Source organism: Podarcis liolepis (assembly GCF_965112155.1).
Source record: "Podarcis liolepis genome assembly, chromosome: 10".
NCBI lineage: Eukaryota > Metazoa > Chordata > Lepidosauria > Squamata > Lacertidae > Podarcis > Podarcis liolepis.
The window spans coordinates 3,634,959-3,660,383 of record NC_139562.1 but is presented as its reverse complement, the minus strand read 5'-3'; the positions used below and the strand labels follow the sequence as shown (position 1 = coordinate 3,660,383).

At 50.5% G+C, this 25,425-nt stretch overlaps 3 protein-coding genes across 4 annotated transcripts in view; all 3 read left to right on the top strand.

The window, feature by feature from the left end:
• The window catches only part of LOC310686799 (uncharacterized protein), an 87,008-nt gene that overhangs the window by 27,080 nt on the left and 34,503 nt on the right, over positions 1–25,425 (top strand). Inside the window, exon 3 of the mRNA XM_083461049.1 lies at positions 2,100–2,140. The gene's annotated coding sequence lies outside the window, so the exon portion shown is untranslated. The remainder of the gene's footprint in view (positions 1–2,099; positions 2,141–25,425) is intronic.
• Positions 907–12,984, top strand: LOC310686951 (uncharacterized protein). 2 transcript variants are annotated; one of them, XM_083461521.1, is made up of 3 exons: positions 907–934; positions 10,182–10,326; positions 10,861–12,984. In XM_083461521.1, the coding sequence occupies exon 3, from the start codon at positions 10,979–10,981 to the stop codon at positions 12,035–12,037; it is 1,059 nt and encodes a 352-aa protein (XP_083317647.1). In that variant the 5' UTR covers positions 907–934; positions 10,182–10,326; positions 10,861–10,978; the 3' UTR covers positions 12,038–12,984. The 2 variants fall into 2 exon arrangements, with proteins under 2 accessions (XP_083317647.1, XP_083317648.1); XM_083461522.1 differs by lacking the exons at positions 907–934; positions 10,182–10,326 and adding an exon at positions 10,382–10,403.
• LOC310688164 (uncharacterized protein) lies at positions 4,353–24,755 on the top strand (the record flags this gene model as incomplete). Its single annotated transcript, XM_083464287.1, has 4 exons — positions 4,353–4,560; positions 5,592–5,723; positions 18,900–20,188; positions 24,613–24,755. The coding sequence occupies exons 3-4, from the start codon at positions 19,018–19,020 to the stop codon at positions 24,753–24,755; spliced, it is 1,314 nt and encodes a 437-aa protein (XP_083320413.1). The 5' UTR covers positions 4,353–4,560; positions 5,592–5,723; positions 18,900–19,017.

Sequence of the window (25,425 nt, the reverse complement as noted above, 5' to 3'; positions counted from 1 at the left end):
CAATCGTCTGCCACCTGGCTATGCCCGGAGGAAGGGGTCGGCAGAACGATCTGAAAGGATTAGGGTTTTCCTGAGTACGTTACCTGCCGCTTCAGGGATTATGGAGGCCGGGTTAGCATCATGGAGTCCTGAAAAAGTGAGTTGATTGACACCAAAACCAAAGAAATCGGAGCTGTGGTTGATTTTATATTAATTTAAGAAGTTTCCACCTGTTTCGGTCCTTTCGTATAGCCATAATTGAGGATGGAAATAAAATGGTTACATTGTTGCAAGGTTTGACACTTTTATGAGTCCGCAAGTTTCGGTTCCATTGTTCTCCCAGCAGGGAGCTGTCAGCGGCTTGTCAGGAGGTTAAATGAGGCGTGCAGAGGCTCGCTGAGCTGATTCTGCAGAGCGGGTGCATGGCTCTGATTGGCTAGAACGCGGCCATTGAAACGAATGGGGACACAGTTTCCATTGAAACGAATGGGGAACGTAGGCTGATACGGTCAACTCATGATATAGATAGAGCGAGAGAGAGAGGCTTCAAAAGATGGCGGGCTTATTTCGCCCGTACAGAAAAGGAGATAGGCATCTTATTTAACGGACCAGGGGTATAGTGTGGTGCTTATGCAACGGTGTGGGGGCTTAGGGTCTTTAGCAAAGCTGGGCACCGTCGAGGTCATCGGCTCGGATCCTTTGGTGGACGGTGGAGAGGTGCGGGTAGATACGCCCCCTTTCCTGTCCGTATCACGGGAATGTGTGTGGGGGGGGAGAGCCCCCCTCCCAAACTGCCTGCTTCTCCCGGAAGTGGAGCTTTTGCGCCGGACTGCTGCTCTGCGCCGTAGCTCTAGGGGCGCGCGCTTTCGAAAAGGGGAGGAGAGGCGGCAGGTAGATCCCCCACCCCACCCACGTGGATGTTGCAGGAAGGAGAACCGCGAGCGAGGACAAAGAGGTAAAGGGGTCGCGGGGGAAGGGGAGAGAAGGATCCAGAGACCCCCTTGAGCTCCCCAAAGCGCCTTTCGTGCAACTGGATCCCTGCACGCGTACTGCGAAGGGGGTTTTCCTTGGACCCTTAGGAAGCGCACCCAGGGGATCCCAACGAAGCCCCCTCGCCCCATCTTCCCGCACAGGCATCCCTGGGACTCCGTGGGTTCCGCGGGGAGAGAGGTGGGCCATGAAAGGGTTAAGGGGCGTGATGGACGCTTGGATAGAGACCCCCCTGTCCCCCCTGCTCGTCTTGGGGGGCCACTCCGGACGTAGAGATGGGAGCGCAGGGTGTGGGGTGAGCCGCGCCAAGGGGGGGCTCTGGGTTCAGGGGAGACTCTGGGACAGAGGGAGGGGGTCGAGGAAGTGGGGAGGGGGAGCATCCCAGGGGCAGGGAAAGGCAGCAATGGTGGGGGGGGGGGGAGAGAGAGCGCTAGGTAGACCAGTCTTTGGGGACACGTCTCCATCGTGGCGTCCGCGGGGATTCTCTCGAGGGGCCGCCTTGGATTCTCCCTCCCACCCAGGAATCGGCCACTCCTTCAAAGCTACTAGTGGGATCCCTGGAAAGTAGGGGGTCGTGTCCCCCCACCCCTTCCTTCCTGCAACCTCTATCCTACTCCCACCCCATAAGACCCTGCCCTGTCTAGACTGTTGCAGGAATTTATGTATAGGTTGGGGGGGTTGCCCCTCCAGCAGATATCATGCACATGCAGCCCACTACCAAAATCAGCACCATCACTTTTGTGACTTGTCCCCACAAAGCACTTCCATCACAGTTTATTCCTATTTATTCAAAGGGCCTCTCCTGCACGATACCAAATGTAAAAATTCACTGATAAATGTCTCTATGTACTGGCTCACAGGGAAAACGTCAGAAATTCATACAGACATGTGAGCTCAGCTCCTCAGCAGCCCCTCTGCCTGAGTGATAATCCCTGGCATCCTGATACCTGAGTGCCAGACAGGTAGCCATTCCACAAAGAACCAACCCAGATGAAGACAAAAGGGTGGGATTAACTTGCCTTGGAAACAGGTCAGGGAGGACAATGGGTGGCTGACTGGGGGTGGGGCAAAGGCCAAAGAAAAGAGGCCGACCCCTTTGTCCAAGCCCCTTTTGGTTTTCTTCCTTCCAGGATCAGGATCATCAGGAGCGTGTCCTGGCGGCCGGATTAAGGTAAGTTCTGGCCTGATTGGAAGGGGCATGGTTCCTCCACCAGGCTAGGCCACAATTTTGCCCCTTTTCTTTCTGGGCGAGCCCCCAGCTAGCCGTGGGGGGGGTCTTTTTGTTTTGTTGCGGGGGCATGGCTCCCCTGATGACGCCATCCACTGCCCTCCAGCCAGCCATTTCCTTTTTGTTGGTGGGGTTGGGGCATAAGTCAGGCCACATGGCGGTCATGGTTTTTTGCACCCCTTCGCCTTGTTCTGCTCTGGGTACTGACGCACTTCTGCTCCTAGCAGGGAAAAGTAAATATCTCTTTTGTTACACTTGATGGGTATTTGGTGGAGGGTGCAAGGGCAACCATGGGGCAGGGTCCAGGATGCTCAGATTACTGCCACCAGATCTCCCCTTTCATGATGTAACCGTGATGTATTAGTGATGTATTTTGGGGGCTGTAACATGGGGATTAGCAGCTAATAAAAGTTTGGGTTCTCTTTTGTTTGGGGCTTCCATCTTGTTCCACCTTGTGGTAGGTGGGAGTCCTGTCATGACAGTCTTCAATAAATACCAAGCCTACTGGCTGCTGTTTTGCTCTGGTACTCCTGGCTGGTGTCCTTGTTTTTTGTCCAGGGGGGCCCTCAGATTTCTCCGTTAACAAGACGGAAGATTCCTTCCTGCAAGCTCCACCCAATTCCCACCCCATAAGCCCCTGCCGTGTCCAGATAATAATAATAACAATACTTTTAATATTTAGATCTCGCCCTCCGGGCTCAGAGCAGCTAACATCAATAAAAGTAACACAGTTTACATAAAATCACAATCAATTAATTAAAATGCATTCTAAAATCAATTCATCCTAATATCAATTCAAAATCAAATTAATGGCAGATACAGTGGTTCTGCCAAGTCCAACCATTGGTCCCCCTGGAGAGGAGAGGAAATCCCAAGAGGAAGAGAGGAGGGGAAAGGCCTTCTCAGAAGCGGCTCTTTGTTTCCGCAGTCCTACCCAGGAATCAGCCAGAAACCTTTTCCTCTCTCTCACGCTTCCATCTTTAAGTGTCTTTTCCACTGCATGGTTTGTTGAGGATGAGGATAATGTACACCTGTCATCAGAAACAGGGGTGCAGAGTCCATGGAATGGCTCTCAGGATTGATATAGAAGTTGCACCTCAAAAGCATTTCTGTTCCTCTTATTCTTTGAAGGCAGTGTCAGACTGACTGACAAGCTGAGATACAACCCATCATCATCCAATGGTAGCCATTGCATGAATCTTCCCAGTCAAAGGACCCATTTTCATGATAGACAGTCCCTGTGTGGCTGGAGGCTCAACACACAGGGTGTGCCTATACAGGCGATAGACTGCCAGTATTAGCACAGGCGAGGTGTGTGTTCCCCCCACCAAATTGACTGGCTGTGTGTGAATGAGAGTTTGTGGGTGGGACTATCGTTTACGGCAACCTTGCAACCACAAGGGGGCACCCAGGTGTCAGAACACTCATCCCCCAACACCATGTTCTGGACATGGCCCAGGAGGAAGGAGGGGAACCACTGCATAGCAGGCCCCCCAGCTCCCCTAGAGGGACCAGAAGGATACCAAGGTCAAAGGTCTCCAAAGCCGCTGAGAGATCCAGCAGAACCAGGAAACAGCTTTCCCCTCGGACTCTAGCGCATCGGAGATCATAATCCAGAGCAACCAGCGTAGTTTCAGTCCCATGGTGAGGCCTGAATCCCAATTGGAAGGATAATGGTGGAAGAAGCTTTCGTGGTCCTGCACCCACAAAAGCTCCAGGCACAATATTTTATTAGCTTTGAAGGGGCCATCAGATACTTGGTGGCCTTTTATTCAAAAGACAAATACTCTGATTAGTTTTTAATTGATGTATGATATAAACAGCACTTCTGTTTTACATATTGCACATTGGAGAGATTTTGATACACAGGTCTGAGATCATCACTCCCCCTGAAACTGCTGTGTTAGCAGCACTGTGAGGCTGGACAGTGTGTTTGGGGGTCCTGGGCTGCCTAGACAACAAGACCCCCTTCTCAGCCTGGCTTATATGGTCCGAAAAAAGGCAGAGCAGTACGTTAGGCACCCCCCCCCAATTCCTCCCCTCCCATCCCCTCCCGGCACATCGTTCTCTCACCCCTCCCACACAACCCCAAATCCCGCCCCCATACGTTGCACCCATTCCTCCTCCTCCTCTTCCTCCTCCTCTCCATCCGGCTTCTGTTCTGGGAATGGGGGGGGGGATGAGCCCCCCTCCCAAACTGCCTGCTTCTCCCAGAAGTGGAGCTTCTGCGCTGGATTGCTGCTCTGCGCCGTAGCTCTAGGGGCGCGCGCTTTCAGAAAGGGGAGGGAGGAGGCAGGGGAGGACACCCCACCCCCGTGGATGTTGCAGGGAAGGAAAGGAGAATCGGGAGCGAGGACAAAGAGGTAAAGGGGTTGTGGTGGGAGGGGAGGGGCGGTAAGGACCCAGAGACCCCCGCCAGCTCCCCAAAGCGCTTTTCGTGGGCCCCACGGGCAGGGCCTGGATCCCTGCACGAGTGCTGCGAAGGGGTCTTTCCTTGGCCCCTAAGGCGCCCTGGCGGGGGCGGACATTGTGTCCTCACCCAGGGGGTCCCCACGAAGGCCTCCTTGCCCCGTTTCCCCCGCACAGGCATCCCTGGGGCCCTGTGGGATCTGCACGGAGAAAGGCGGGCCATGAAAGGGTTAATGGGCGCGAGGGACGCCTGGATAGAGGCCGCCGTGTGGCTCGTGTTGGGGGGGGGGTTGTCCTCTGGATGGAGAGGTGGGGCGTGAAGGGTGAGGGTGAGCCCCGCCAAGGCGGCCTCTGGATGCAGGGGAGACTCAGGGAAAGAGGGAGGGGTCGAGGAAGTCAGGGGGGGAGCATCCCTGGGGCGGGGAAGGGCAGCATTGGCGTGGGGGGGGGGGAGCTAGGTAGACCAGTCTTTGGGGCTTGTCTCCATCATGGCGCCCGCAGGAATTCTCTGGAGGGGCCGCATTGGCTTCTCCCTCCTGCCCAAGAATGGTCCACCCCTTCAAGGCGACCAGAGAGGGATCCCTGGAAAGTGGGGGCTCCAGTTCCCCCACCCTTTCCTTCCTGCAAGCTCCATCCCCTTCCCAACCCATAAGCCCCTGCCCTGTCCAGACACAGCCATTCTGCCAAGTTCAACCTTGGGTCCTCCTGGAGAGGAGAGGAAATTTCAAGAGGAAGAGGGAAGGGGGGAGGCCTTCTCAGAAGCGGCTCTTTGTTTCTGCAATCCCACCCAGGAAGCAGCCAGAAACCTTTTCCTCTCTCTCTCAGGCTTCCATCTTTAATGTCTTTTCCACTGCCTGCTTCATTGAGGATGAGGATAATGTACACCTGTCATCAGAGACAGGGGTGCAGAGTCCATGGAATGGCTGTCTGGATTGATATAGAAGTTGCACCTCAAAAGCATTTCTGTTCCTGTTATTCTTTGTAGGCAGTGTCAAAGTGACTGACAAGTTGAGATTCTTCCCAAAGGACCCATTTTCATGGTAGACAGTGCTTGTGACTGGAGGCTCTACATACAAGGTGTGCCTATACAGGCCAAAGACTGCCAGTATTAGCACAGGTGAGGTGTGTGACCCTCCCCTCAATTTACAGACTGTATGTGAATGAGAGTTTGTGGGTGGGATTACCGTTTATGGCATCCCTGTGATTTTCTCCACCCATAACATTTCATGAACTGATATTGCAGTACGAATTCCAAAATATCTATAAAAAAATCACAATATAATAAGAATGATGGTAGTATTTCTACCCTGCCTAACTGGCTGGGTTTCACCAGCCACTCTGGGCAAATTACAGTACATATAAAATACAGTAAAACATCAGATATTAAAAACATCCTGATACAGGGCTGCCTTCAGCTGTCTTCTAAATGTCAGATAGTTGCCCATTTCCTTTCCCTTCTCAATGGGGGTGGGGGGGGGTGAACCAGCAGAAGACCCTCGAAGGAGGACCTCAGTGTACAGACTGAGCGATGGGGGTGGAGACGCTCCTTCAGGTCTACAGAGAGTGAGGCTGTAGGGCTTTAGGTCAATGATCTTCCATAATGATTTCCAGAGCAAGTCCGACATACAATTAGCAGAGTAAGAAAAAAAGCTCAGAGACAGCAAAAAATTCCTTCAGCAAATAAATTTGTGACAGAAGGCATAACAGGAATCTATGCCTGAAAAATGCAACCACAGCAATTTAAAGGTGAGCACCAACAATGTGAATTGTCCTCAGAAATATACTGGGAGTCAATGAAGATCCTTTCAGACTGGTGTTATGTTGTCTCAGTGGCTGCTCCCATTCTGTTGTCTAGCTGCCACATTCTGGATTAGTTGCAGTTTACGAGTCACCTTCAAAGATGGCCCCATGTATCACATGGCAGTCGTCCAAGCGGGAGATCCCTAGAGCATGCACCATTCTGGGGAGACAGTCTCCAGGCATGTAGGGTCTCAACCAGCATACCAGATGGAGCTGGCAGACAACTGCCCTGGACACAAAATTGACCTGCGCCTCCATGGACAGCTGTGAGTCCAAAATGACCCCCAGGTTGTGCACCTGGTCCTTTTGGGGCACAGTTACCTCCATCAGGTCTAGGGAGTCTTCCACATCTGCCTGCCCCCTTTCCCCCTGGGACAGTATTTCTGTCTTGTCAAGATTCAACCTCAATCTGTTAGCCGCCATCCATCCTCCAACTGCCTCCAGAAACTCACACAGGACCTTCACTGGTTCAAATTTAAAAGAGAGGAAGAGCTGAGTATCATCCGCATACTGGGGAACACACAGCCCAAACCCGCTGATGATCTCTCCCAGTGACTTTGTATAGATATTAAAAAGCATGGGGGAGAGGACAGAGCCCTGAGGCACCCCACAAGTGAGAGCCCAGGGGTCTGAACACTCATTCCCCAACACCACTTTCTGGACATGGCCCAGGAGGAAGGAAGGGAACCACTGCATAGCAGGGCCCTCAGCTCCCCTAGAGGGTCCAGAAGGATACCATGGTCAAAGGTCTCCAAAGCCGCTAAGAGATCCAGCAGAACCAGGAAAGAGCTTTCCCCATCGGAGATCATCAAGCAGTGCAACCAGGGTAGTTTCTGTCGTATGATAAGGCCTGAATCGCAGTTGGAAGGATAATGGTGGCAGAAGCTTTCCTGGTCCTGCACCTCCAAAAGCTCCAGGCCCAAGACTTTCATTAGCTTTCAAGGGGCCATCGGAGTTGCTGGAAGGAGTTGTGCAGGACACCATCCAACCATCTTAGAGAGCCCATTCTGGATTTGTGTAGGTTTTCCTCCATAGCATTTTCTTCTCCTGAAGATAACTCAAGAGGAGGAATAATAATAATAATAATAATAATAATAATTATTATTATTATTATTATTATTATTATTATTATTATTATTATTTATTATTTATACCCCGCCCATCTGGCTGGGCTTCCCCAGACACTCTGGGCGGCTTCCAAAAGAATATTAAAATACTATAATACATCAAACATTAAAAGCTTCCCGAAACAGGGCGGCCTTCAGATGTCTTCTAAAAGCCTGGTAGTTGTTGTTCTCTTTGACATCTGGTGGGAGGGTGTTCCACAGGGAAGGCGCCACTACTGAGAAGGCCCTATGCCTGGTTCCCTGTAACTTGGCTTCTCGCAGTAAGGGAACTGCCAGAAGGCCCTCGGTGCTGGACCTCAGTGTCCGGGTAGAACGATGGGGGTGGAGACGCTCCTTCAGGAAGTGAGGGAACCATGGCCCAATGGGAAAATTTATGGAAGATCAATTGGAAATTCACAAACTGTTACACAATTAGAGAGAACTTTCAAAAAATGCAACATCGATGGTATATGTCACGGGAATTGGGGTTGCTTGTGTGTAAACCTCTAGCTGTTCCAAACTGCTTAGGGGTGGGTTGTGTCTTTCCCTGACTGAGCAGCCTGGGTGCTGCTGCTGCTCAGTCGCTCGACGAATCCGTGAGTGGGCGTCTTCTAAATTTCCTCCAGCATAAAAGCTCCTTGACGGACAACCTCCGCCTCGCCTCTCTGCGCGTAACCCTTCTGCGCGGAGTGGGCGTGCCCAGTGGTGCCCCTCCACTCTCTTCACTGCCTTCAGTGCCAGAGTCTCGGAGCCTATCCTCCGAAATGCTTTCTCCCTCTTCCTTCTTCCTGGTGTCACCTGGACATTCTTCCCCAGATGACGCTCTCTCTCTACCCTTACTCATTCCTTCTTCTGCAGAATCGGGAAGCACCGCCTCTCCCCTCTGCTCCGATGGCAGTTCCCTGACAGTATCTAACACCATGGAAACTTTCAAAATGTATAAAAATGTGTCAAGTAATTGTTGGAGATGTGGAGACTCAGGAACATTCTTCCATATGTGGTGGATATGTAGGAAAATACAGGTATTCTGGGATAGTATATATGCAGAACTGCAAAAAATGCTAAAGATCTCTTTCAATAAAAAAACAGAGGCCTACCTCCTGGGAATAACAGATCTGGATATTCCAGAAAAGAGGAAGGGTATCTTTTTATATGCGATGGCAGCAGCAAGAGTTTTGATCGCAGCAAAATGGAAGAGTAATGAAATCCCCTCTATACAAGATTGGATCCAAAAGCTGACAGAATATGCCGAATTAGATGGTTTATCAGAAAAAATAAAGAATAAATCAAAACAGGAATTTGTTTCTAAATGGGAGGTTTTCAAAGAATATCTGAAAAATAAATATAGTAGTTTAAATCCTGTTGCAGCATTCGAGGAATTTGAGTGAAAGTTGCTAGGTAGATAGAAGAAATTAGATCTATTGAGAATAAGTTTAATTATGAAAAAAATGTGTGTATTGGCAATACTTAATATTAATTTGAAATATGGAATAGACGGGAAGTTGGGTCTTTAGTGTTAAGACCAATAGATGTTTTACTGTTTGCCAAGAAAATTATGTGTCTTTGGTTATTTTCGTAATTTGTGTGTAATTTGGTGTCAGAGCTGCCCGAGGTCCCAGCTCACAAAGGACCAATGCCAGTTCGTTCTTATATACAAAAGTCTTTATTGAAGTTCAGTTTCGCTTTCACAGCCGCAGCGTGCAGCTCTACATCTGAAACTCTAGACCGCTGAAGCTCTGTCTGAATCTCCTCCCCCCAGACACCAGTTTAAGACCCTAGCCTTGCTCCACCTCTTCCTTTGCTCTTTCCTCCTCTGGCTCCGCCTGTCAGCTGGGATCTCTCCCTTCCTAGATTCTTCTGACGCTGAGTTCCCTGAGTCTTCCCCCTGCCTCCGGCGGGCTTTAGGACCTGGTTCCCAATCCGGGTTTTCTGCTGTCCCATGCGCCTGTACATTCGAACTTGGCGCGCGCGCCCAGCCGGCAGCCTTCCTCCTGACCGTTACACTGCTCCTGTCACTGCTTCCCCCTTCGGGGAGGCTAGCTGGAGCTGACCTCCCCTCCGTTCCCCCACTCTCCGATAGAGGCGTGGTCAGCCCTGACTCATCTTCTCTCCCTGCTGGAAGAGACGCTGGCCCTGACACATGGGACTCTTCCCCCCCACTACGCTCTGGTGGGGAAGCTGGTCCTGATTTCCAGCTGCTGCTTTGGGAGTCCCCGCTGGCCCCTTGTTTCTGGTGTGTCCCCCCTGGGAGCCCCTTGCCCTGACCATCGGCGCCTCCTTCTGGGAATCTTCTGATTCGCTGGAGAAGCTCATGGAATCACTCGGGTCACTCCCATACTCCCCTACGCTGCCCTCAGATTCTTCCCCTTCACTCTCCATTTCCTCTCTCCCCTGTGCCTCTATTCCTGAGCCCCTGACATTTGGTATTTGTGTTTTTTTTGTGTGTGTGTTTTTTCTTGTTGTATGTATAAATAAACAAATAATTTTTTTTAAAAAAAAGAGGAAGTGAGGGTGTGCACCAAAGTATTATGACCAGAGATTTCCTTCGCGATGGGCTTCCTTCCCCGGTTGACGAGCCCCATCTTCCCTAACTTTCCTCTGCAGAATGGGCACAATCTGCCTTCTTGACTGTGGGATTCACTGTTGTTCTCATCCTTTCCATCCACCAGAGCCTGCCATCACCTGCAGCAGAATTCCCCAACCCACCAAGAATTTGAGACCCAGCAGCTATCCTCACCTGGTTTAGCAGGCCGGTTGAAGCCATTCCTGGGAATGTGGCCCCTATTGCATGCTGACAGCTTCCGGAAGCCAAAGGTGAGAGCTGAGTGCAGGGTGGGGACCAATGGTGGATACATTACCTGATAAGGTGCATGACATTTCCCCCACCAAAGGTACTAATGCTCCCCTAACACCCCATGACATCGTATGATTATGATCTTTAAGACAGAACAGGAATAAATTCATGTCCCCAGAAATAACGCAACTTCAGGCCATTAGTGAATCAATACAACATTTTCAAGGTACTACACATTCCACTAACGACAGTTTATCTATTTGCCTTGAATATCCTGCTTTTCAGTGTCATTTTAGGATAGTCCTGCGTCAGAAGACGGGCACGAGATCAGACAGCACATCACTCTTTAAAGAATCATGTTGCTTTATGAACATTGATTGAGGATTTGGAAAGGTGCTCTTGAATTACTATCATTGACATGGCAACTTCAGTTCCTAAAAATTGGGAACATGGGTAGGAGATGAGGGAGTGTAGGAGACGTTGAAATAGGAGAATGTGCTAATGGAGGTTGATGTGTTCTCTTTCCCTTAATTCTCTTCCTTGAAACCCAACAGGATTTACTTTCCTCCCACTCTGAAGAAGGGGATGGAGAAGACACTCAAAACTCCAGGGAATGGTGCACCTTTCGTTTCATTAGAAATAGAAATTAAAATGTGGAATATTCTTCATTGAATGAGCACACATAGTTCACATCAACAACCTCCAAAAGGGGAGATACCATTTAAAGGTATGGAGTGCAGAAAGAGCGTTAGCAATAATGGAAAACTTAGAAGACATCAACAGAATAGCACAGGGGAGAAACCATATAAATGTATGGAGTGTGGAAAGAGCTTCAGTCAGAGTGGACACCTCAATATACATCACCGGATTCATACAGGGGAGAAACCATATAAATGTATGGGATGTGGAAAGAGCTTCAGTCAGAGTGGATACCTCAATATTCATCAACGGACTCACACAGAGGAGAAACCATATAAATGTATGAAATGTGGAAAAAGTTTCAGTCGGAGTGGACACCTAAATATGCATCAACAGACTCACACAGGGGAGAAACCATTTAAATGTATAGAGTGCGGAAAGAGCTTTAGTTTCAATGCAACCCTTAGAATACATCAACGGACTCACACAGGGGAGAAACCATTTACATGTATGGAATGTGGAAAAAGTTTCAGTCGAAGTGGACACCTAAATATGCATCAACAGACTCACACAGGGGAGAAACCATATAAATGTATGGAATGTGGAAAAAGTTTCAGTCGGAGTGGACACCTCAATAGACATCAACAGACTCACACAGGGGAGAAACCATATAAATGTATGGAATGTGGAAAAAGTTTCAGTCGGAGTGGACACCTCAATATACATCAACAGACTCACACAGGGGAGAAACCATATAAATGTATGGAATGTGGAAAAAGTTTCAGTCAAAGTGGAAACCTCAATATACATCACCGGACTCACACAGGGGAGAAACCATTTAAATGCCTGGAGTGCGGAAAGAGCTTCAGTTTCAATGCAACCCTTAGAAGACATCAACAGACTCACACAGGGGAGAAACCATTTACATGCATAGAGTGCGGAAAGAGCTTTAGTGATAATGGAAAACTTAGAAGACATCAACAGACTCACGCAGGGGAGAAACCATTTACATGCATGGAGTGCGGAAAGAGATTCAGGCAGAATAGACACCTTAGAAAACATCAGCAGACACACAGGGGAGAAACAGTGTAAATGTATGGACTGTGGAAGGAGCTCCAGTCAGAGTGGAACCCTTGATTTATGTCAACAAACTCAAACAAAAGCCAAACCTTATAAATATCAGGAAAGTAGATAGAGGTTCAGTCCTAGTGGAAATTCTAAATCCACAGACTCACGGACAGGAAGAACTTTACTACTTGAAACCCTTCAAACCATCAACAAACTCAAAGAGGAGAAGCAGTTTAAATGAAAAGATTGCAAAAAGTGCTTTATTTACAATGGATTGTTTAAGGAACATCCAGAGATGCTCACATGTAAGAACCCATTTAAATGTATAGAGTGTGGGACGTCTTCCTCTCAGAGTCCACTCTTTTCTTCACATAAATGAACTCAGCAGGAAATTGGTCTTTAAAACATGTTGTGTATGTGAAGTTCTGGTATTTATGTGTAAAACTGTATAGTAATGAAATATTGAAGGCAATGTCAAATAATGTGATTATAATCTAAGATGTGATATACCTTTCGATAGAAAAGGGGAGAGGGTTTATTTGGATTACTTGGTGGTCAGTGAGGGCTGGGCGATATATTGTCCATTACTGGTTTCTTGACCACATCATGATAACCTTCCAAAAACAACTGATATGGCAACACACCACAGATCACAGTGTGTGTTTCTGGAATGTGCCTGCAAGCAGCGGCAGAAAGCTTTGCTTCATGAAGTCCCTGCAGATGCCGAGTTCCTGACTTCCCTCCCAGACGACAGGAAGCGAAAGACACACCTCCATTGCCCTGTGTCCTTCCAGCCTGTTTCCTCCCTTGCTCCCTTCTGCCGGATTGTGTGCCTGACTTAGATATCCTGTGTGCTGTATTTTTTTTCTGCTGAAACTGGATTTGCTCTCAGGAGCAAAGTTTTGTGCCTCATTGGGAACCCAGTGAGATCTGCATGCTTTGAAAGCTCAGTAAACGATTACTGAAGAAGTCCTGCTGCCTCTGTGTGTGTTTTTGACCTCAGCATGGGAATAGCTCTACACCTGGCCCCTACCCTGCCAATACTTGGCTTATGCCCTGGAGTTGCTCTACTCAAGCATGCAAGACGGGTGCATATGTGTGTGACTGGTTTTTGCACCAAACTCTCTCACCCCCACCACCGCATGATCTCCAAACACTGCTTCTTCACCAGAACTTCTCCTTGCCTCCTACATGTTCTGAAGAAAATTTAAAATACTGTAATTTAATGGGAGATTTTCCCCAATCCTTATTGCAAGAGGGGGAAGGAGGGGCTGCAGGTACCAGGGAAGTCTCCTGGGGGGCCCATCTTCCCTTACGAACCCCATGGGGCAATCCCATAGCTCCTGCTTATTCTGGGGTTTGGGGAAAATAGTCCTTTCCCATAGTCCCAGAAGTTATTATTCTTCCTGCCAGAGGACCAGTGTGCATATTATTATTGTACTGATTTTACTGTTGTTGCTGCTTTTGCTGTCATGGACTGGCTGGGTGAAAGGGGGGGAGGCACCAGCTGGGGAACCCCCAAGGGAAGACGGCTCAGAGTCCGGGTGTTTTATGCCTCCAAAGGCTATCAAAACTCGTAGGTCTGGCCAATTAAAGGCTGATATGGGAGCCATTGGGGGCCAGGTCGGTTCTTTCATTTTCTCCTCTCCTCTGGAAAAGTGCTCTTTCTTTTGGGGTTTGATTACTTCTGCCTCCTCCAGAGCCCACTGCACCATCAGCGAGGTGCAATACTGTCCTTTCAACGTCTGCAGCCAGTAGGGCTCTCTCTCAGGACCGCTACCCAGGAGTCTGCGTATGCAAACTGCTCCGAACATCCAGGGTGTTTTGTCATGCCTCTAAAGATCTGGTTGGTTAGGTCCAGGTCCTACGAGCCTGGGGGGGGGGGCTGTCCGGAGGGAGTTCCCACTTGTTTGGGGTTCATCGCTCCACCGTATTTGCATTTGAATTTGTCAAAATTATTCACCGTGCCTTGTAATGGAGTCCATTCCTCCTGTGAGTGTGACCCGCCCCCCTCATTATGCCCTCCTGCTTAAGTTGTTACACAAGAGGGGCTCACTGCCCTTCTGACATGTAGTAGATAAAATAAAAGGTGGTGGTGGGGAGCCTTTTGATAAGAGACTGGTGGCCTGCTGCCCCAGCAAGGCCCACAGTGAGAAAGCCTATAGAAAGAAAAGAACTCATGAATAAATGCCCCCCTCGGCTGCACAGCCTGCCAGTCCTGGGCAGAGAACTCGCAGTTGTGCCAAGGGGGGAATGAGCCCGATCTCTGCAGCCCCAGCCCTCATCCGGACAGGAGCCTTCAAGCAAAACACAAAGTGAGAAAACTTTCCCCTCTTTCCTCACCGCCTCAGTCCATCTTGGCCAAGAAAGAGACAATAAAATACATAGACATACATAGAGCTGGGAGCCTCTTGTTGCAGGGGGGGGGGGTCCCCCCTCACACACATACACACACACAGCTGACCCTCCAGCCCCAGCCCCCCTGGCTGAGCTGGAGACAAAAGCGTCAATGCAAAGCAGACAAAAAGAAAGCTCTTTCCCCAAAAAGTGCAATTTTAACTGCTAGCAAAACACACAGAGCAGCCCCCCCTTTTGCCTGAGACACACACACAGCCACAGCCCACGGCTCCCACCATTTCAAGGAATGGGGGTCCCGCACAGCCCTCGGGGCACCTCAGCATCCCGGAGATTGCCTTGTTCCGGTGGGGGGGGGCTATTTTGCTTGCTGAGGGCAGGAGTCACAATCCTGTCAAATTGCGGGGTGTCAGGCTTTTAGGTAAGGGGGGTGAGGCTTGGGTGGGCCAGTCCTGTTCACAGTGAATTCTCAGTCTTTGGGGTTCATCGCTCCACCACAACCCCAGTTTCCCACACCTTTTAACTACCCTCTTCCCCAAAGCACCACAATAGTATTCACACATCCCCCTAGCTGCAAGGCTTTCCTGAGCTTCACCTTGGAAAGTATCAGGATTCAATCCACCATCCCGATGGATTTCTGTCTTGACTGCCCCCCCCCCCTGGATTTAACAGCAGCAATACCTAAAACACGGAGGGATCTAAGCTCGTGGCGTGGGGTGGGGGAGGGAAGGATTTTGCAATATAAACATTGTGGGGGGGACCCCACTTTGCAAGTGGATTGCCGGGATCTGCCCCTCCCCCATTCTCCTGATTCTCAGGAGGAAGAGGGGAGGGGGGGAGCCTTCCTCTCCTCCCCGCCCCCCCAAATTCCACCCTCCCGGCACATCCTTCCCACACCCCGCCACTGGAAACCCCAAATCCCCTCCCCAATATGTTGCTCCTCTTCTTCGCCATCCGGCTCCTGCTCCGGGAATAGGGGGGAGAACCCCCCTCCCAAACTGCCTGCTTCTCCCGGAAGTGGAGCTTTTGCGCCGGACTGCTGCTCTGCGCCGTAGCTCTAGGGGGCGCGCTTTCGGAAAGGGGAGGAGGGGCGGCAGGTAAATCCCCCCCCCCCCACGTGGATATTGCAGGAAAGGAAAGGAGAACGGCGAGCGAGGACAAAGAGGTAAAGGGGTCGCGGGGGAAGGGGAGAGAAGGATCCAGAGATCCCCTTGAGCTCCCCAAAGCGCCTTTCGTGCAACTGGGTCCGTGCACGCGTGCTGCGAAGGGGGTTTTCCTTGGGCCCTTAGGAAGCCCACCTAGGGGATCCCAACGAAGCCCCCTCGCTCCATCTTCCCGCGCAGGCATCCCTGGGACTCCGTGGGTTCCGCGGGAAGAGAGGTGGGCCATGAAAGGGTTAAGGGGCGTGATGGACGCTTGGATAGAGACCCCCTGTCCCTCCCCTGCTCGTCTTGGGGGGGCCCTCCGGACGGAGAGATGGGAGCGTATGGCGTGGGGTGAGCTGCGCCAAGGGGGGCCTCTGGGTTCAGGGGAGAATCTGGGACAGAGGGAGGGAGTCGAGGAAGTGGGGAGGGTGAGCATCCCTGGGGCAGGGAAAGGCAGCAATGGTGGGGGGGAGAGAGAGAGCTACGTGGACCAGTCTTTGGCGAGACGTCTCCATCATGGCGTCCGCGGGGATTCTCTCGAGGGGGCCGCGTTCGTGGTTCTGCTCCCACAAAAGCTCCGGGCACAATATTTTATTAGCTTTGAAGGGGCCATCGGATACTTGGTGGTCTTTTATTCAAAAGACAAATACTCTGATTAGTTTTTAATTGATGTATGATATAAACAGCACTTCTGTTTTACATATTCCACATTGGAGAGATTTTGATACACAGATCATTGCTCCCCCTGAAACTGCTGTGTTAGCAGCACTGCCTGGGCAGTGTGTTTGGGGATTCAGGGCTGCCTAGACAACAAGAGCCCCTTCTCAGCCTGGCTTATATGGTCCAAAAAAAGCAGAGCAGTACGTTAGGCACCAGCTTGGCTGCAGGAGTGAGTGGAAGGAGGTGTGCAGGACACCATCCAACCATCATAGAAATTAGACTCTGGATTTCTGTAGGTTTTCCTCCATAGCATTTTCTTTTCCTGAAGATAACTCAAGAGGACCTGAAGGAGTGCACCAAAATTTTACAACCAGAGTTTTCCTTTTCAAGGAGCTCCCTTCCCTGGTTGATGAGCCCCATCTGCCCTTCACTTTCCTCCACAGCAGGGGCAGAATCTGCCTTCTTGACTGTGGAATTCACTGTTGTTCTCATCCTCCAGTTCATTCTTATATACAAAAGTCTTTATTGAAGTTCAGTTTCGCTTTCACAGCCGCAGCGTGCAGCTCTACGTCTGAAACTCTAGACCGCTGAAGCTCCGTCTGAATCTCCTCCCCCCAGACACCAGTTTAAGACTCTAGCCTTGCCCCACCTCTTCCTTTGCTCTTTCCTCCTCTGGCTCCGCCTGTCAGCTGGGGTCTCGCCCTTCCTGATGCTGAGTTCCCTGAGTCTTCCCCCTGCCTCCGGCGGGCTTTAGGACCTGGTTCCCAATCCGGGTTTTCTGCTGTCCCACGCGCCTGTACGTTCAAACTTGGCGCGCGCGCCCAGCCGACAGCCTTCCTCCTGACCATTACACTGCTCCTGTCACTGCTTCCCCCTTCGGGGAGGCTAGCTGGAGCTGACCTCCCCTCCGTTCCCCCACTCTCCGATAGAGGCGTGGTCAGCCCTGACTCATCTTCTCTCCCTGCTGGAAGAGACGCTGGCCCTGACACATGGGACTCTTCCCCCCCCCCACTACGCTCTGGTGGGGAAGGTGGTCCTGATTTCCAGCTGCTGCTTTGGGAGTCCCCGCTGGCCCCTTGTTTCTGGTGTGTCCCCCCTGGGAGCCCCTTGCCCTGACCATCGGCGCCTCCTTCTGGGAATCTTCTGATTCGCTGGAGAAGTTCATGGAATCTCTCGGGTCACTCCCATACTCCCCTACGCTGCCCTCAGATTCTTCCCCTTCGCTCTCCATTTCCTCCCTCCCCTGTGCCTCTGTTCCTGAGCCCCTGACATTTGGTATTTGTGTTTTTTTGTGTGTGTTTTTTTCTTGTTGTATGTATAAATAAACAAATAATTTTTTAAAAAAAAGAGGAAGTGAGGGTGTGCACCAAAGTATTATGACCAGAGATTTCCTTCGTGATGGGCTTCCTTCCCCGGTTGACGAGCCCCATCTTCCCTGACTTTCCTCTGCAGAATGGGCACAATCTGCCTTCTTGACTGTGGGATTCACTGTTGTTCTCATCCTTTCCATCCACCAGAGCCTGCCATCACCTGCAGCAGAATTCCCCAACCCACCAAGAATTTGAGACCCGGCAGCTATCCTCACCTGGTTTAGCAGGCCGGTTGAAGCCATTCCTGGGATTGTGGCCCCTATTGCATGCTGACAGCTTCCGGAAGCCAAAGGTGAGAGCTGAGTGCAGGGTGGGGACCAATGGTGGATACATTACCTGATAAGGTGCGTGACATTTCCCCCACCAAAGGTACTACCGCTCCCCTAACACCCCATGACATCGTATGATTATGATCTTTAAGACAGAACAGGAATAAATTCATGTCCCCAGAAATAACACAACTTCAGGCCATTAGTGAATCAATACAACATTTTCAAGGTACTACACATTCCACTAACGACAGTTTATCTATTTAGATAGATAGATAGATAGATAGATAGATAGATAGATAGATTCTTTATTGTCATTACACTAGTGCAACATTGCACAAGTGCAACGAAATTGGATGCCAACCTTTAAAAACAACAAAAGCAAAAACAACAACAACAACCAAGCAAACCACCTTCCAACCACACCCACACCCATCAAACTCCCAGGTCTCACTATCGAGTTACAGCATTCAAAAAGGCCACAGCTCTTGGATAGAAACTGTTTTTCAGTCTATTTGTCCTTGACTTGATGTTTCTATACCTCCTGCCAGAAGGCAGTAGTGCAGACAGACTGTATCCCGGGTGAGATGGATCCTGCAGGATGTTGTTTGCTTTCCTAAGGCAACGGGAACCGTACAGTTCTTCCAAAGGTGGGAGAGGGTGACCAATAATCCTTTGGGCTGTGGTTATGACCTTCTGGAGCACCTTCCTCTCCCTAGCTGTACAACTGGAGAACCAAGCACAAATACAGTATGTAAGTATGCTCTCTATGGAGCCTCGGTAGAAGGACATTTGCCTTGAATATCCTGCTTTTCAGTGTCATTTTAGGATAGTCCTGCATCAGAAGACGGGCACGAGATCAGACAGCACATCACTCTTTAAAGAATCATGTTGCTTTATGAACATTGATTGAGGATTTGGAAAGGTGCTCTTGAATTACTATCATTTGACATGGCAACTTCAGTTCCTAAAAATTGGGAACATGGGTAGGAGATGAGGGAGTGTAGGAGACGTTGAAATAGAAGAATGTGCTAATGGAGGTTGATGTGTTCTCTTTCCCTTAATTCTCTTCCTTGAAACCCAACAGGATTTACTTTCCTCCCACTCTGAAGAAGGGGATGGAGAAGACAGTCAAAACTCCAGGGAATGGTGCACCTTTCGTTTCATTAGAAATAGAAATTAAAATGTGGAATATTCTTCATTAAATGAGCACACATACTTCACATCAACAACCTCCAAAAGGGGAGATACCATTTAAAGGTATGGAGTGCAGAAAGAGCGTTAGCAATAATGGAAAACTTAGAAGACATCAACAGAATAGCACAGGGGAGAAACCATACAAATGTATGGAGTGTGGAAAGAGCTTCAGTCAGAGTGGACACCTCAATATTCATCAACAGACTCACACAGAGGAGAAACCATATAAATGTATGGAATGTGGAAAAAGTTTCAGTCGGAGTGGACGCCTCAATATACATCAACAGACTCACACAGGGGAGAAACCATATAAATGTATGGAGTGTGGCAAGAGCTTTAGTGATAATGGCAAACTTAGAACACATCACCGGACTCACACAGGGGAGAAACCATTTAAATGTATAGAGTGCGGAAAGAGCTTTAGTTTCAATGCAACCCTTAGAATACATCAACGGACTCACACAGGGGAGAAACCATATAAATGTATGGAATGTGGAAAAAGTTTCAGTCGGAGTGGACACCTCAATATACATCAACAGACTCACACAGGGGAGAAACCATATAAATGTATGGAATGTGGAAAAAGTTTCAGTCGAAGTGGACACCTAAATATACATAAACGGACTCACACAGGGGAGAAACCATTTAAATGCCTGGAGTGCGGAAAGAGCTTCAGTTTCAATGCAACCCTTAGAACACATCAACGGACTCACACAGGGGAGAAACCATTTAAATGCCTGGAGTGCGGAAAGAGCTTCAGTCAGAGTGGACACCTCAATATACATAAACAGACACATACAGGAGAGAAACCATTTAAATGTATGCAGTGCGGAAAGAGCTTTAGTGATAATGGCAAACTTAGAACACATCACCGGACTCACACAGGGGAGAAACCATTTAAATGTATGGAGTGCGGAAAGAGCTTTAGTTTCAATGGAACCCTTAGAAAACATCAACGGACTCACACAGGGGAGAAACCATATAAATGTATGGAATGTGGAAAAAGTTTCAGTCAGAGTGGACACCTCAATAGACATCAACAGACTCACACAGGGGAGAAACAATATAAATGTATGGAATGTGGAAAAAGTTTCAGTCAGAGTGGACACCTCAATAAACATAAACAGACTCACACAGGGGAGAAACCATTTCCATGCATAGAGTGCGGAAAGAGCTTTAGTGATAATGGAAAACTTAGAAGACATCAACAGACTCACACAGGGGAGAAACCATTTCCATGCATAGAGTGCGGAAAGAGCTTTAGTGATAATGGAAAACTTAGAAGACATCAACAGACTCACCCAGGGTAGAAACCATTTACATGCATGGAGTGCGGAAAGAGATTCAGGCAGAATGGACACCTTAGAAAACATCAGCAGACACACAGGGGAGAAACGGTGTAAATGTATGGACTGTGGAAGGAGCTCCAGTCAGAGTGGAACCCTTGATTTATGTCAACAAACTCAAACAAAAGCCAAACCTTATAAATATCAGGAAAGTAGATATAGAGGTTCAGTCCTAATGGAAGTTCTAAATCAACAGACTCACGGACAGGAAGAACTTTAGTACTTGAAACCCTTTAAACCATCAACAAACTCAACGAAGAGAAGCAGTTTAAATGAAAAGATTGCAAAAAGTGCTTTATTTACAATGGATTGTTTAAGGAACATCCAGAGACGCTCACATGTAAGAGCCCATTTAAATGTATAGAGTGTGGGACGTCTTCCTCTCAGAGTCCACTCTTTTCTTCACAGAAATGAACTCAGCAGGAAATTGGTCTTTAAAACATGTTGTGTATGTGAAGTTCTGGTATTTATGTGTAAAACTGTATAGTAATGAAATATTGAAGGCAATGTCAAATAATGTGATTATAATCTAAGATGTGATATACCTTTCGATAGAAAAGGGGAGAGGGTTTATCTGGATTACTTGGTGGTCAGTGAGGGCTGGGCAATATATTGTCCATTACTGGTTTCTTGACCACATCATGATAACCTTCCAAAAACAACTGATATGGCAACACACCACAGATCACAGTGTGTGTTTCTGGGATGTGCCAGCAAGCAGCGGCAGAAAGCTTTGCTTCCTGAAGTCCCTGCAGATGCCGAGTTCCTGACTTCCCTCCCAGACGACAGGAAGCGAAAGACACACCTCCATTGCCCTGTGTCCTTCTAGCCTCTTTCCTCCCTTGCTCCCTTCTGCCGGATTGTGTGCCTGACTTAGATATCCTGTGTGCTGTAATTTTTTACTGCTGAAACTGGATTTGCTCTCAGGAGCTAAGTTTTGTGCCTCATTGGGAACCCAGTGAGAACTGCATGCTTTGAAAGTTCAGTAAACTATTACTGAAGAAGTCCTGCTGCCTCTGTGTGTGTTTTTGACCTCAGCATGGGAATAGCTCTACACCTGGCCCCTACCCTGCCGATACTTGGCTTATGCCCTGGAGTTGCTCTACTCAAGCATGGAAGACGGGTGCATATGTGTGTGACTGGTTTTTGCACCAAACTCTCTCACCCCCACCACCGCATGATCTCCAAACACTGCTTCTTCACCAGAACTTCTCCTTGCCTCCTACATGTTCTGAAGAAAATTTAAAATACTGTAATTTAATGGGAGATTTTCCCCAATCCTTATTGCAAGAGGGGGAAGGAGGGGCTGCAGGTACCAGGGAAGTCTCCTGGGGGGCCCATCTTCCCTTACGAACCCCATGGGGCAATCCCATAGCTCCTGCTTATTCTGGGGTTTGGGGAAAATAGTCCTTTCCCATAGTCCCAGAAGTTATTATTCTTCCTGCCAGAGGACCAGTGTGCATATTATTATCGTACTGATTTTACTGTTGTTGCTGCTTTTGCTGTCATGGACTGGCTGGGTGAAAGGGGGGGAGGCACCAGCTGGGGAACCCTCAAGGGAAGAAGGCTAGGAGGCCGGGTCGTGTAGGCCCCCAAAGGCTTTCAAAACTCCTAGGTCTGGCCAATTAAAGGCTGATATGGGAGCCATTGGGGGCCAGGTCGGTTCTTTCATTTTCTCCTCTCCTCTGGAAAAGTGCTCTTTCTTTTGGGGTTTGATTACTTCTGCCTCCTCCAGAGCCCACTGCACCATCAGCGAGGTGCAATACTGTCCTTTCAACGTCTGTAGCCACGTAGGGCTCTCTCTCAGGACCGCTACCCAGGAGTCTGCGTATGCAAACTGCTCCGAACATCCAGGGTGTTTTGTCATGCTTCTAAAGATCTGGTTGGTTAGGTCCAGGTCCGGGGGGGGGGCTGTCCGCAGGGAGTTCCCACTTGTTTGGGGTTCATCACTCCACCGTATTTGCATTTGAATTTGTCAAAATTATTCACCGTGCCTTGTAATGGAGTCCATTCCTCCTGTGAGTGTGACCCGCCCCCCTCATTATGCTCTCCTGCTTAAGTTGTTACACAAGAGGGGCTCACTGCCCTTCTGACATGTAGTAGATAAAATAAAAGGTGGGGGGGGAGCCTTTTGAAAAGAGACTGGTGGCCTGCTGCCCCAGCAAGGCCCACAGTGAGAAAGCCTATAGAAAGAAAAGACTCATAAATAAATGCCCCCCTCGGCTGCACAGCCTGCCAGTCCTGGGCAGAGAACTCGCAGTTGTGCCAAGGGGGGAGAGAGCCCGATCTCTGCAGCCCCAGCCCTCAGCCGGAGAGGAGCCTTCAAGCAAAACACAAAGTGCTTCCCTCACAGCCTCAGTCCATCTAAGCCAAGAAAGAGACAATAAAATACATAGACATACATAGAGCTGGGAGCCTCTTGTTGCAGGGGGGTCTCCCCCCCCACACACAGCTGGCCCTCCAGCCCCAGCTCCCCTGGCTGAGCTGGAGACAAAAGCGTCAATGCAAAGCAGACAAAAAGAAAGCTCTTTCCCCAAAAAGTGCAATTTTAACTGCTAGCAAAACACACAGAGCAGCCCCCCCCCCTTTTGCCTGAGACACACACACAGCCACAGCCCACGGCTCCCACCATTTCAAGGAATGGGGGTCTCGCTCAACCCTCGGGGCACCTCAGCATCCCGGAGATTGCCATGTTCCGTGGGGGGGGGGGACTATTTTGCTTGCTGAGGGCAGGAGTCACAATCCTGTCACATTGCGGGGTGTCAGGCTTTTAGGCAAGGGGGTGAGGCTAGAGTGGGCCAGTCCTGTTCACAGTGCATTCTCAGTCCTTTGGGGTTCATCGCTCCACCACAACCCCAGTTTCCCACACCTTTTAACTACCCTCCTCCCCAAAGCACCACAATAGTATTCACACATCCCCCTAGCTGCAAGGCTTCCCTGCGCTTCGCCTTGGAAAGTATCAGGATTCAATCCACCATCCCGATGGATTTCTGTCTTGACTGCCCCCCCCCCGGATTTAACAGCAGCAATACCTAAAACGCGGAGGGATCTAAGCTCGTGGTGTGGGGTAGGGGAGGGAAGGATTTTGCAATATAAACATTGTGGGGGGACACACACCCCACTTTGCAGTAGGATTGCCGGGATCAGCCCAGCCCTCATCTCCTGATTCACAGAAGGAAGAGGGGAGGGGGGAAGCCTTCCTCTCCTCCCCGCCCCCCAAATTCCACCCCTCCCGGCACATCCTTCCCACTGTGGCACCCCCCAATTCCTCCCCTCCCATCCCCTCCCGGCACATCGTTCTCTCACCCCTCCCACACAACCCCAATCCCGCCCCCATACGTTGCACCCATTCCTCCTTCTCCTCCTCCTCTTCCTCCTCCTCTCCATCCGGCTTCTGTTCTGGGAATGGGGGGGGGGATGAGCCCCCCTCCCAAACTGCCTGGTTCTCCCGGAAGTGGAGCTTCTGCGCTGGATTGCTTCTCTGCGCCGTAGCTCTAGGGGCGCGCGCTTTCAGAAAGGGGAGGGAGGAGGCGAGGAGGACACCCCCCCCCCCGTGGAGGTTGCAGGGAAGGAAAGGAGAATCGGGAGCGAGGACAAAGAGGTAAAGGGGTTGTGGTGGGAGGGGAGGGGCGGTAAGGACCCAGAGACCCCCAAGAGCTCCCCAAAGCGCCTTTCGTGGGCCCCACGGGCAGGGCCTGGATCCCTGCACGAGTGCTGCGGAGGGGGCTTTCCTTGGCCCCTAAGGGGCCCTGGCGGGGGCGGACATTGTGACCCCACCCAGGAGGTCCCCACGAGGGCCCCCTTTCCCCGTTTCCCCCACGCAGGCATCCCTGGGGCCCTGTGGGATCTGCACGGAGAAAGGCGGGTCACGAATGGGTTAATGGGCGCGAGAGACGCCTGGATAGAGACCCCCGTGTGGCTCGTGTTGGGGGTGTGCTCTTGATGGAGATGAGGGGCGCGCAGGGCGAGCGGTGGGTGAGCCCCGATAAGGCGGCCTCTGGGTGCAGGGGAGACTCAGGGAAAGAGGGAGGGGGTCGAGGAAGTCGGGGGGAGCATCCCTGGGGCAGGGAAGGGCAGCAATGGGGGGGGGGGGAAAGCTAGGTAGACCAGTCTTTGGGGCTTGTCTCCATCATGGCCCCCGCCAGCTCCCAAAAAGCATCTTTCGTGGGGCCCTTGGATGCCTTGGCAGCGGCGGACATGGGACCCCCACCCAGGGGGTCCCCACGAAGGCCTCCTTGCTCCGTTTCCCCCGCACAGGCATCCCTGGGGCCCTGTGGGATCTGCACGGAGAAAGGCGGGCCATGAAAGGGTTAACGGGCGCGAGGGACGCCTGGGTAGAGACCCCCGTGTGGCTCGTGTTGGGGAGGGGGTTGTCCTCTGGATGGAGAGGTGGGGCGTGAAGGGTGAGGGTGAGCCCCGCCAAGGCGGCCTCTGGGTGCAGGGAGACTCAGGGAAAGAGGGAGGGGTCGAGGAAGTGGGGGGGTGTGCATCCCTGGGGCAGGGAAGGGCAGCAATGGCGGGGGGGGGGAGCAAGGTAGACCAGTCTTTGGGGCTTGTCTCCATCATGGCGCCCGCGGGAATTCTCTGGAGGGGCCGCATTGGCTTCTCCCTCCCTCCCAAGAATGGTCCACCCCTTCAAGGCGACCAGAGAGGGATCCCTGGAAAGTGGGGGCTCCAGTTCCCCCACCCTTTCCTTCCTGCAAGCTCCATCCCCTTCCCAACACATAAGCCCCTGCCCTGTCCAGACACAGCCATTCTGCCAAGTTCAACCTTGGGTCCTCCTGGAGAGGAGAGGAAATTTCAAGAGGAAGAGGGAAGGGGGGAGGCCTTCTCAGAAGCGGCTCTTTGTTTCTGCAATCCCACCCAGGAAGCAGCCAGAAACCTTTTCCTCTCTCTCTCAGGCTTCCATCTTTAATGTCTTTTCCACTGCCTGCTTCATTGAGGATGAGGATAATGTACACCTGTCATCAGAGACAGGGGTGCAGAGTCCATGGAATGGCTGTCTGGATTGATATAGAAGTTGCACCTCAAAAGCATTTCTGTTCCTGTTATTCTTTGTAGGCAGTGTCA

Excerpts from the sequence above, each read along its gene's own strand:
- LOC310686951 (XM_083461521.1), top strand. The coding sequence starts at position 10,979 with ATGAGCACACATAGTTCACATCAACAACCTCCAAAAGGGGAGATACCA.